General features: G+C 34.8%; 1 protein-coding gene across 2 annotated transcripts; it reads right to left on the reverse strand.

Moving 5' to 3' along the window:
- Positions 1 to 1,862: 1,862 nt before the first annotated feature.
- LOC112019250 (mediator of RNA polymerase II transcription subunit 17) lies at positions 1,863 to 11,212 on the reverse strand. Of its 2 annotated transcripts, none has more exons than XM_065770272.1 (8): positions 11,193 to 11,212; positions 9,897 to 10,092; positions 7,450 to 7,563; positions 7,153 to 7,238; positions 3,474 to 3,846; positions 2,910 to 3,374; positions 2,503 to 2,823; positions 1,863 to 2,356 (listed from the first exon to the last, which is right to left on the reverse strand). In XM_065770272.1, the coding sequence occupies exons 2-8, from the start codon at positions 9,957 to 9,959 to the stop codon at positions 2,030 to 2,032; spliced, it is 1,749 nt and encodes a 582-aa protein (XP_065626344.1). In that variant the 5' UTR covers positions 9,960 to 10,092; positions 11,193 to 11,212; the 3' UTR covers positions 1,863 to 2,029. The 2 variants fall into 2 exon arrangements, with proteins under 2 accessions (XP_065626344.1, XP_023907546.2); XM_024051778.2 differs by lacking the exon at positions 11,193 to 11,212 and adding an exon at positions 10,442 to 10,740.
- Positions 11,213 to 13,519: the final 2,307 nt, after the last annotated feature.

Raw genomic sequence — 13,519 nt, forward strand, 5'->3', positions numbered from 1 at the left:
GATTGGACACTTTTAATGGCGGTGGGGCTGGAGAGGTTGTCCTAGGGGATGGAATGAATCCTTGAATCCCCGGGACCCAAGGGTCGAGCCAAACTTCTATTGATCTGCCATCCCCTATTAGGTAGCAAGCTCCTTTGGAGATGATATCCTTGGACTTCTCAATCGCTTTCCAGATAGGTGATGTAGAAATGTGGAGGTTAACATTTAACAAGTCCATAATACATTTTATAAGTTTTGATATGTAGAGTCCATTTGGAAGCAGCTTATTTAGCTGAAACTGAAAACTTTTTGTTGAAAATACTGTAAATAAAACTAAAAGGTAGCTGAAATAGTATAGTGAGACCTATGAATAGTACCAAAAAAATGCAATAGGACACATTAATAGTAGCACAAATAAGCTAAGTGTGCGTTTGGCATTGATTATTTTGGTCAGCTTATTTTACTATTCAGCTTATTTTTGCTACTATTCATGGGTCTCACTGTACTTTTTGGTACTATTTATGGGTCCTACTATACTATTTCAATTTTCAATTAACTTTTACCTTTATCTATAGTACTTTTAGTAAAAAAATTTCAATTTCAACTAGATAAGCTGTTCTCAAACAGTCTCTAAATAATAAAAGAAGCTGGCATTTTAAGCCAATGTCAAACACAATTGTAATATCCAAATACCTTGTAGCTTAAATGACATTTCTTGGTATTTACAATAGAGACGTCTAAATTCAAATCCCCTCCCATGTTATAAGTTATATTGATAATATAGTATTTGCTTGGTATCCTGTAGTTTTTGGATAGCTTATCTATTAAATATAAGACGAAATATATAATATATATATTTTTTGTAGATTTACGTTAAATGTGAGACAAAAATTTAAAAGTTAGTTTTTTATATTAAAAAAAAAAAAACACTAGTATTGTTAAGTTTTAGACCCAAAAAAAAAAAAAATCTTATTACCAAATCGGACATATAATAATGCTTTACAATGCAATTACAGTCTAGAAGAGAAGTAAAATATATTTAGAAAAATTATTTAAAAAAGGGTCAGGTTGTCTTTAAAATATTTGGTGCCAACAAAGATGATTAGGTGGGGAAAAAAAAAAAGATGGGCCGCACCCAAATTATGGGAACTACAAATAAAATAAAAGGAACCATGAAGATACATAGGCTTGACGGATTCAACGACAAAAACCAGGCCAGGACCATGGGGTATCCCCCCCTTCGCGGGGCAAGCAATCATGCCCACCATGACATTGCTTCCAAAATGTTATTGATTATTGCTTTCCACTTTTGCACCCATTAATTAAGGTTTTACAAATCAGATTACCTCAATTTGTCTAAATACTAACATTTGAAAATAATTAATTGATATTTAATTAGCATCTGGACTGCGCTAAACAACTAATTAAGCACGTCTTACACGATTATGTTCATCTCTTGAGTTGTCATCTATAGTAAGTTTCCTCATCGTGAAGTCATTTTCGTTTCCCACGTATTTAGCTTTCCATTGGCCTTCGTAATTGATTTCAATTGAAATGAAAGTGACCTGACCTGATATTTTTCCATGAATGAAGTTTCTTTGTTAAGCTTCTTTCTGGCAAGTTTTGTTGTAAGCAATTGTTCCAGAAATATCAGATCAATCTCTATTGTCAGTGACATTCATTTCTTGCGTTTACACTGTCCTTTTCCAGATTATGAATGATTTGTAAACTAAGAAAAACTCTAAAATCACAATTATCCAATATGACTGATTATGATGAATCTATGTAAAAGTAATAAATAGCCAAACATAGTCTACCATATAAGATAGTTGTGGAAATGAATGTAGAATTGGTTGTGGTCCTAAAAGTACTCAATACTCATAGACTATCAAATACGAAGACTTCTGAATTGATAGAGATTTCAAATCTGAAATTAAACAAAAATTTAACAGTAATAAAGCTGAAATTACATTACATGCAACAACTGGCGCCTAAAGAAGCCACTAGGAGCTTCTCCAGTTTTTGAATGTCAAGAAAACGATGTGGAAGGTCATAGGCTACCACCTCCACAGCACAAGCTCACCAAATCCATCAGTGTTGAGTACAACACATCTAGGGACAAATGGCCTAAAAACTTCTTATATTCTGATGCACCATCAGAAATATCTATATGAAGTTCTCTCTCCTCATTGAAACTATCATCCATAACCAACCACCAGGAAATGCATCCTCGAGTATCTTCTGGGTCCACGTGTGCCACCAGGCTCAGTGTTTCGCCCTGCTCCAGCTCAAAGGATAAGCATAAAAAATCTCGATTCACCTTTATTCCAACCAAAAGAGCTTCCTCATGAAGCCAACCAATAATCTGGCTTGCAACCTGTTCCAAAAATTCACTATTATTCCAAGTACACAAGAGAAGTGCATGGTCACTATATGTCTATATTTACATACAATACACTTGCATGCATTTGCTCCTACGCTAGATTCATACATGTATGCACCAGCTCTAATACAAAAATCTACCTGTTGCAGAATTATCACAGAAAGATCTGCCAAATCACAATTATATCTGTTCATAGAGGAAATTTCTTCTGAATTCCCTTTGAACAGGCCAACAACATTAGGAGCACCTTCCCCTTCCACATTGATGCAATCATCATTTACCACCACCTTAGTCTGGAACTGACACTTGATAACATTCTTCACACGATGGTTGTTTGATGTATGGGCTAGGCAGCCTGCACGAAGAATGGACTGAGGAACCTTCATAAACAGTGTCCATGAAGATGTCCGAGAATGCCAGGTTGGATGAGAAATCAACTGGAGATATGGGACCCTGCAAACCTACAGATATCAAGTAAAATTCACTGAGACTCTATTAAGGGAAAAGATAGCGTTTAATTCATGTCAAAGAAGAAATAGGTCTATACCACATTATCCAGCTCCATTAGAACTTTGTTTGAAAAGATTCTATGAGACAGTGACATACAGAAATGAACCAACAGACCACAACCATCCTTTGCCCCTTGACCAGATATTCTATTACCAGCGTAAATGGGTCTATCCTTTGCTCTTAGGAAAACGTGTTCATGGAAAATCTGTTGCAGGTATATCTCATAGCTAACACGATTGGGAAGCCCCCACTTTTGCTTAGGGGTATCCTGTTCTTCCTCTGGTAACATCACTCCATCCAATGTATCCAAAGGTAAAATTGCATTATCTAAATTTTGGGTGCCTGAACTTTCAACTGTTTGATCTCCTTGACTAGATGGAGTAATAGATATGAATACAGAGGTTCCTTGACCTATGCTCATCTGTAAATAATTTTCTTGAATGCCAGTCACATTGACTCCTAAAGATGGGTTAAATGCTTCACGACTCACCAAATCAAACACCTGGACAAGATGAACCAGGCATAAATAAAAGTACCAAAAAAAGGTTACAATGAAATGTAAAGTTAAAGATCGACGAGAAAACAGAAAAAGAAATAAGACCTGCTCGTCAAAGATTGCCTGATGAACTTCACGAAGGAGTGAATGTGTTTCTTTAACACACTCATCATCACTTACAGATTCTTTCTCACTTTCCCTTGTGGAACTGGTTTTCATTTTAAAAGGTTCCCTCAGAGAATCATCCGTATGCGGACCAGAAAAACCAAATTGAAGAGAGCGGTATGAATTGGGAGGTAAATTTATTGAAAGCATGCCTGCCGAGTCATGGTCAACATGAACAGTAGATAGAGATGATGGACGGAATACAGCTGCTGGATCATACAATGAATTGTCAAACAGATCAATTGTGAAGCCTTCACTACCAGGAGCTGAAGCAGCCCCACGCTGCCGTTTAACTTTCCAGTTTTGCTGCAATCTATCCGCTTGTCAGGAAATGACATAGAGATCATCTTTAAATATAGTGTCTTCTTGTGACACTGTATTTTATAGTAATAATTTATACTGAAATATACATGTCTGTGTTTGGATTGGCTTCTGATTTTGATTTGCTAAAGATGAGTAGAAGTACAATTGTACCTAAAAAAGTGAGGATTTAAAAAACTGTATGTAAGCAACTAAGCTAAATAGAATGCTAAACCAAATGCACACTTAAATTCCTAACTTTGGCCCAAGTTAAATTTTTGTTTGTCAAACTTAAAAAGTTGAAAATTTGTTCCTTGAAATATGTTAATATATAAAAGGTATCAAGTTTTTCTTTCCGCCTATTTTGTTAAATTTATTCCAGGCTATTTCAGCTTTTTAACATGCCACGTATGCAATCTTTTGAATGGCAGATGAACAGAATGATGAAATTGGTACCTTCTAAATTTTTTAGGGACTAAAATGCAACTTCTTAAATTTTAAAGAAAGAGATGGGGTCTCAAAGCTTTGAGACTTGATATATATATATATATGAAAAATAGTTATTACTCCTGTAATGTACAACGAGTGTTTTCGACTTTCCCGCAGTGTGATTTTAAAGTAATGTAGTGTAATCATTTATATATAATATAAAAGTGAAACGTTTGACTTTTTGTTGACCACTCCTTATTATGTCATGTGGCTATATAAATTTGTATCACGTTTACATTTAAAAACACGGAAATTGGTTTGGGTATTTTGGTAGGATTGTTTTTAATTTAGGTTTGGGGTAAGATTATGGTTTTTATTAAGGCATTTGAGTTAGAATTGGTTTTGTTTAGCATATTTGTTGCTGTTGAAAGTCACAGATCTGAGACCATAAAGCGGATATAGAGTAAAATCTGAACCTCCGCCCATCATCAGACTACCGGAATCATTACTGGTAGAGTTCTGATTATATTCCTATTTAAATGCAATATCCTACGTCTAGCCAAATACAATAATCCACATTTCTATCTGCCACCATCCATACACCAATCTTCCTCTCCAACTTTATCCTCTCTGACCCTCTTAAGAAATTTGAAATAAACACTATCCGAATATCACTAGATGCATTCAATCATAACAAGCCCTTTGAAGACATGCAATGAGTCAATATTGTTTCATTAAGGTATTTCAGAATTTGATTTTTGTTTCAATTTATTCCATTGTTACTTTTAAAACCTATTTCAACGCATGTAAAGAATTAAACTTTAATTTGCACTCCATATACTTCCAACACACTACTCCTACAGGAAATGATGTAACCCAAACCCAACATGATTTAAATCGCATCGGGATTGAAAGCTTGAACAACCAAGGTCAGATTGAATGCAAACACTGGCAGTGCCTCATGATTGGGAGCAACACCGGAAATGTTTTTGGTATTTAACTATCTTCTCCTTTCCAATTTGGCCAGCCTGGGTTTATACATTTTTTGTTTTGATAAATTGTTGTCAAGCTTTATTGCAAATTTGAGAAATTTTTTGAAAAAAAACTCATAAATGCTAGATGTGAATAAAGGTCCCGAGTTCTCCTGTTTATAATTTCCGCTGCTTCATCCTCTGTTCTTCTTCTTCTTCATTTTTCTCCTCCAACCCAACCCAGGCTTAGATAACTTTACTAAAAGCAAAAATAGTTTCACTTTTCATAGACGCAGACCATCTGCTTGATATATAAAGCTTCCAAAGTATTTTCACAACCAACCAAAATTAATAGCAAAACAAGGAAGCTGGCTTTTAAAAAAAATAAATAAATAAATAGGAAATAATCTCGATGATATGATGTAGAGCATTAGATTAATTACATTTTGGTATTGATCAATTTTAAACTCATCCATGTATTTATATCTTACATATATAAAAAATTGAATACTAATTTTAAAGTTTGGGTACTATGCAAATTTGCATAAGCATGTGCCAAAAAAAGTTCATGGTGTTCTTCACGTCTCTATTAAGGTAAGTTTATCATTTTATCATTAAAAAATAACAAAAGAAGTCAGGACACAAATTTTCTGTTTCTTTATGTGTTTAGTATAATATGGGTGATTGAAATGTAATGTAGCAATTAAGTACCTGGAAAATAAAAGGTGACATTTTTTTCATCCGGACCTAAAAGGAATGGGTTTCCTAACATATCTATTATATGGGATGTAGCATTTTGGAGTACATGGAAAAAAATAACGGTGTCATTTTACAATTTCCTTTACCATGTACTGATGTTACAATTTCCTTTACTAAATGAATTGATTTAACTTCTTCTAAAAAAATTCAGGTCCATCCTATATTATACCCAAACAACGGCAATTCATTATTCTCACAAGTCCCAACCAGGCGAAGCATAAGCTTCAAATGCTCTAACTTTTGCTAATTTTCTGTTGTGTGAAGCTATTGAAGCTACGTGTTTGAGACTTCTCAATTTATGCAACAAGGTTAATATTTTATATTAATAGCTATTTGTTAATAGGTGTTTGACAACTTTAGAATATGAATAGTTTTAGGTTAAATAGGTAAGACAACTTTAATTTTGTTAATTTTTGCTTTCTAAATTACTATTAGTGATTTATCATGTTAAATTGGTAGTTTATTTGTATATTAATCAGCTACAATGATGTAATGTTATTCTTTTTTTTCTTTTCTTTTCTTTTTTCCCTAATTTGTGAAGTTCAATTCAAATAATTTCGAATTAATCCTCGGAAATTAAATTCAATACAAAAACACGCAAAAGCTAATACAAGAAAAATCTAAGGGTTGCCAATGCCCCTCATACAGTTGAAAAAGTCCCTCATTTCTCCATACAAGCCAATGCCAGAGGGCTCCATTGCCCCTTCAATGCAGCAATGCTCCTAAGGTTTACCTCAAAAGGACCTCTAAGATAGTTAGGCCATTTTTATTACTTAACCATGTGTAAATGGACCGATTTCACTACCAGGGTATTTTTTCAATGTGAAGGAGTTGCTTCATTTTGCAAAAGCAATAATAGTTAATGACGTGTGTATGTTAGGGACTCTATAAGGCTAAGGGGAACTTAAAGAGACTTTTGGCCTCATGTAATATACTTATATTGTGAGCTTCAGTTGCTACAAGTAGCATTCACTAATATTCGTCTTTTAATTTAAATGGTATCTTGCATAATTGCTTAGCATATTACTTTAAAATAAAGATCATATTCAATAGAAAAGATAAAAATAACACAAGCATTCATTAGATTTCATTTTTAGTAAATTTCTGGGGCATTGCTCGAGTTAGCGACTAATTTAATAAAGTAACTGAGACAGACTCACCTGATTAAAGCACCATAAAATCTTGCTTCCCTAGCAACCTGCTGTTCCAAAGCTTTGGCAGATTGCTTAAAATATTTACCAAGATGCTACATCAGAAACAAAGAATAAATAAGAAAGAGATTTTCAACAATTATCTGAAACAATATCAAGATGAAAAGGCAGTTTATCAATTCATTTCTTTGTAGAACACTGTTACCATATCCTACATATGTAACTTTGCCTCTAATTACATTAGAACATTTAACATGAATTGGAAGGACAGGAAGTGCAATATTAGTATAGCAGGAGAGAGAATACCCTGAAGCATTGTAGCTTGGTTGCTGCAGACACTGAAAGGTCAGACAGTACTTCATTTGGCAATGGCTTTGGCCTAGTCATTCCAGCCACTGTTACTGCATCATTAGCTTCAACCTATACACGTTAATGTAAAGACAAATTATATACAGAAAACAAGTCCTCATTCATCTTTCATGACTAGTAAAAAATTATTTCTTTTCCATGGATTCCTTCCTTGGCTAAGATTCTCACAATTGATAACCTTCACTGCCGGAAGGTCTGTGTGGTCAAGTCGTGTTACATGTGCAAAAAGTCTCAGGAGACTGTTGATCATCTGTTCTTCCATGGTATGTATGTTAGTGAGCTATGATTACAGGTCTTCTGTTTATTCAGGGTGCACTGGGTTATGCCTTCGAGTATCATTGAAAAATTGGCAAGTTGGAAAGGGAGTTTTGTTTAACAGGGTATTGGCGGATTTTATTAAAAAATAACCAAATCCCTCAAACAATATTATTAGTTAGGAAAGGTTTGAAACATATTTGGTTTATAACAATTCAAGTTTGAGACACTCGATTTCGCTCTGCAAAAATGCACTTGGAAATCGAGTGTCTTACACTCGATTTCAAACTCGAGTTTAAGACACTCGATTTCCAAGTGCATTTTCGCGAGGCGAAATCGAGTGTCTCACACTCGAATTGTTATAAACCAAATATGTTTTAAACATTTCCTAACTAATGATATTGTTTAGGTTTTATAGTTATATTCTAAAAAAATCCCGGGTATTGGCACTGTTAGTGTGCAGTTCCTCTGTGTCTAATGTAGACAGTCCTGAGGGAACAGAATCATTGAGCATTTAAGGGTTCAGAGGCTTTCTATGGAGCTGAAACCAGTTTTTCTGCATGTTTCTTAAGTGTGCAGTTCCTCCTTCTTTGCTTACTTTCATTGATGGTTGTTTTTCTTGAATTTTTGTTCTCTAAGTACATTTCTTGTATACTAGGGTTTTTTTTTTTATATGAAATATTTATCATTTTTTTCCCACAATACTCATGTGTCTATTACATCAAGCAAACTCCAAACCAAAATCAAGCACTTGACTAAAAATTTATCTTAAGGGTTCACTTTATGGCATTGATGGGTAAAGTCTAAATCCCTAACCCTCTATTTACTTGCAAGGCAATGGATGGCAAAAATAAACAGCAGTATCAACTTTTAAAATTTCTCTTTCCCGGCAAGTAAATAGAGGGTTAGGGTGTGATTCCATCATGTCTTACATGAATTATTTGGATAGAGCGCAATAATTGCATGTTTGAAGGGACAAAAGCCTCGCTCTCGGATATGAAGTTGTTCTTTTTTTTGGACTCTGTATGACTGGATGGAAATCTTAATTTTTCTTTCTTTCTATGATATGCTAGAGTTTCTGGATTTATGTACTTTCATTTGATTTCTAACAGCCCCAAACACTGACTGTGTATTGTGGTTGTGCAACCGATCTAGTAGAGACGGCTCTTGATGTCATTAGGAGCCAGCTTGACATGAATCACAAGCCTCATAATAGGGTCTTCCTCCCTTCTGCCTTCTTTAATTGAACAAAATGTTAACAAATGGCAGGGATCAATGACAAATTTTTGCCATTAAGTCTACTATTCATCTAGAACAAGTGTCTATACTTTGGGGTATATCATGCAAATTGTTATTTATAGAACCTAAATGTTGAATGGGTATTTAATCTTCTTCGCAACAGCTGATTTCACTAACTGTATGACGTACAACGGTAGTCCACCTGTAACACCTTGTTTGTTGTAGACTTCAGAGATGGTAAAGGACGCATTTATCAGCTAGAAAGGTAAATCGAGTGAAGATCTTGTGGGTTGCTACTGGTTTTGAGGTCATTAATGAACTGAGCCGGGTTATCAGTTCTCGCTCCACCTTTTTGGCTTTTAACCAGCTGCTTTTCTTTATCAACACTACTGAGTATCCACTGTTTTCTTTGTTTTAGATGGTGGACTTGCAAGCCATTGATCCTTGGCTGTGGCTTTCTCATGCTAAGGGTTGTTTATTTTGATGGGTTGCAGATGGAAAGTTTCTTTGTTCTCTCATTCATTCAACTATTAAAAGTCTACTTATATATCAATCAAGGTTGAGTGCCGAGGTAAGCAATCGCTGTAATTTAAATTTGCAACACCCCTAAAATTGGCATTCATTAACTACTCACCCTTATCATGGTTACTACACAAGATTAACATGCTGATCACATCAATGTTCCAACTTTCATTCACACTATTTGCAACAGAAAAAAGAACTAGTTTTTCCTTATCGTTGGCAGTCAAAAACGTCAAAGCTCTTAATTCAGTCCTAAAATTCATTCTTCAACTAACATCAATAGAGACCTAACAGTTATCTCTAAAGTCCACAATGCAGTACACAAACCACATTAGATTGTAAATGTAATATATACGAGAGTGACTCACAGTGTTGATGAGATCTATAATGATAGAGAGCTCCTGATGAGCCAACTGCAGGTTCTCCACCATGCCCTGCCATTGCCACGGCTTTGAGCTCTCCTTTGAGCTCTTCTTCTGCTTCTTGTTATCATCTTTCTCTATCGCCCAAGCAAAGTCAACTCGCCGAATCAGCGAAAGCCTCCTCTCATCATAACCTACATCTCTACATAACAGAGAGGGGAAAAAAAAAAAAAAACACTAAGCTTTCTATTTGGTAGCTGAGAAAACCGATGCAAACAGTTAAGAATTTGATATTCGTTAATTTTATATTACTTGACCACTCGATTGTGTTCGTTAGGGTTAATTTTAGAACCTAAAATCACTGAATAAACAGATAAGCACAATTACAATTACATGAATTATAATATTCGCTTAATCTTTGTGTTTGGGAGCCGAGAAAGCTGGGGAAAAGGGATTGAGAAATTGAAAAATTGAAATCTTAAGATGAAATAGTTAGGTTTAAAGTTGTTATGCTACATTTTCTTGAAAGGAGGGGAGAGGAAGAAGCTTACGGAGGGAAATGTTCGAGGCCGTTTTCCTCAATGGCGTCCAAGCGCTTGACGGGAAGCCTGTCCAGAGAAACTTCTAGTTTCCCGTCCATTTTCTCTTCCAAATTTTAGAGAGAAACCTAGAGTTGGGACTTGGGAGCGGGGCTTTACTCTTCACTCTCCCACGAACACAGAACCTAATCTGAGAATCTAACAACCCAGTGGAGGGTGACGTCGATGCAAGATGGATTGTGCAATAGTGCAAGATAGAGATGGTGATGAGAGAGGGGGAGAAGGTGTCGACAGTGTCTCGGGAAGAAAGTGTAAATTGCTTTACAAACTTTTGCCTTCCCTTGCCTTTTTTTTTTTTTTTGACAGAAAACATTTTATTTGAAACCCTCCCGTTTTCTCATTTTTTATTTCGATGAATGACACGTGCCAAAGAAGTAATCTAACGATTGGAAAAACGTCAACACAATATCTCTCTATTTTTCTAATCTTTCCCTCGCCTCTCCTCTTCTCTCTGCAAAATGGAAGCTTTATTCAACACAGGATTCCAAAGGAAATCGAATCCAGTACCTCTCTTCTCTAGATCTTTACCCAGAAAGACAAGATTTAAAAAGAAGAAAAAGAAAAACTGCAGCGAAAATCATTGTTAATATAACAATATAAAAATACGAAGACAATACCATTATCAATTTATTTGAACCATATAGACATAATATAGATCACAAAAGAGGGAATATTACTACATAGCAGAAGCACTATGCCCAACCTTCAACGGCAAACAGTCCCAATTAGGATTTTGACGCCTCTTATCACCAACTGCAGACTCATCCACACCGACGAGCCATAGTTTGATTTGCTTTGAAATCTGGTTTTGAATCATAGCTTGCAGTGTGGGTTGCGTTTACAGTTGCCCAGTGACGGCGGTAATGTTGTAGAGAAGAGGACAGCCAAAGGATGAAATTAAGATGAGAAAAATTGAGAAATTGAGTTGGCGTTTTTCTAATTCTTGAGTTGGTTTTTTTCTTTCTTTAATTCTTATCTTTCTGGTTAAAAGATCTATAGAAGAGAGGTGCTGGATCTGATTTGTTGGATTTGATTTCCTTTGGAATCTTGTGTTGAATAAGGATTCCATTGATGGGTCTCATGCTCAGGTGATGGCGGTAATTTGCAGAGAGAAGAGAAGAGGTGAGGGAAAGAAGATTAGAAAAATAGAGAGATATTGTGTTGGCATTTTTCCAATCGTTAGATTACTTCTTTGCCACGTGTCATTCATCAAAATAAAAAAGGGAGAAAACGGGAGGGTTTCAAACGGGAGGGGAGCCGACCCCAATTATTTTACCTCTAAACAAACACATTGTAAAAACTTCAAAACAAACTTAATTTATGATATTAATTTTTTTTTAAAAAGTGACATTTTTTAATAATAAATTTTAATCAACTTGTATCAATAAAATTTACATACAATTTTTATTAAGATAAAATACTGTCAATATCTCTGAGTTTGGGTTGGGGCTAATATTAGCCAGATCCAATATTATTTATTTATTTTTTTTCATACAGGATCTAAGATATTTCAAAAGTGACCAACTCGGGTTGCATTTGGCATTGGTTGAAAAAAAATAGTTTATTTTTTTATTTAATTTATTTTTGCTATTATTCAGCTTATTTTTGTTACTATTCATAGTTCTTGTGAGGTTAGGATTTGTGACCCAAGCCCAAAATAATAAATTTGTAGAGCGTGGATGATAGAGCTAGGTTGATTATGAAATTAACAACGGTTGATTACAACCTTCAAGTTAAACCAGCATAAAGATATACATAAAGACGAAATGAATTGAAGTTCGAAGAAGTTTATGATAAATTGAATAGTGATTACAGTTCTTAGAGTTACAGTAAAACATTTCTTTCTCCTCTATCGTCCTTTTTTCCCTTCCTTCTTCCCCCTATTTATCAGGAGCCCTTCTTCTTTATATAGCATCTTTCCCCATCATTCTTATTGTCCACTTGTTCTTCATCTGTGTACCTACTTGAGTATATGTCACGTCATATATCTTCTTTAGCTCTTTGTGAGTGGCGGTCGCTGAGGTTACACTATTCAGGGGTCTTCTCCACATAAATGCAGCCAGAAAAGTTGCTGCAGTGTGTTTAATACGGTGGAAGCAGCTTTTCCTTTAGATATTTTTTTCGTTCTTATCGTCTCCAAACATACCCAGAGTTTATCTTTATCATTGGGGTTGGTAGGAAGATCATTCGGACCTTCCACACGTTTGATTGATCAAGACTATTCGTATCCGAGGAGTAAGACCTCTTTGGACCAATGGTGGCCTCTTCGGATTGTACTCCTCCTTCGTTTTCAGGTATCTTTCTTCTAGATGGACTCCATCTCAACCGGTTCCTTCTCTTCGGACATACAGTAATCTTTAAATAGGGCCCTAGGTCCATTACGTAAGGTTGGACTTTTCCCCCCACAGTTCTCATTGCACTTTTTAGTACTATTCATAGGACCCACTCTATTATTTTAATTAACTTTTAGTTTTATTTACAGTATTTTCAGCAAAAAGTTTTTAATTTCAGCTAAATAAATTATTCCTAAACGGACTCTTGGTCCCTAAACCATTACTTATTTTTCTACTTTGCCACAGTAATTAGGAACCAAATTGGTTAATTTTGAGATATCTTAAACCTGACTAACGTAAAACCAAACATAAGGGATTGATTGTGTTTTACCCTTTTTTTATTATGGAATAGTCTATTTTATATCCATTAATAGCTTACAAAATATAATTTGATGTCTTATAAAATCATTTACAAAACTCAATATCAAACCTATATAAATATATCTTTATGTATGTGTGTGTGTGTATATACACTTAAATTAAGTTTATATTTATGAATTTTTTCATGAACATATTATTATGTTTGAGTTTAATTTGTTTAATAGTTGAATCTAAACATAAGCTTGAGCTTGGTTTATATGCCAAATAAACAAACATAATAAACATATCTTATGCGAGTCTGATTGAGCGGTCTTCAACCCTAAGTGTGGGTTTGGAAAGTTGTGTATAAACCAAATAAATAAATAAGCAACGTTTA

The sequence above is a fragment of the Quercus suber genome, unplaced genomic scaffold (genome assembly GCF_002906115.3).
Source record: "Quercus suber isolate HL8 unplaced genomic scaffold, Cork oak 2.0 scaffold_29, whole genome shotgun sequence".
Taxonomy (NCBI): domain Eukaryota; kingdom Viridiplantae; phylum Streptophyta; class Magnoliopsida; order Fagales; family Fagaceae; genus Quercus; species Quercus suber.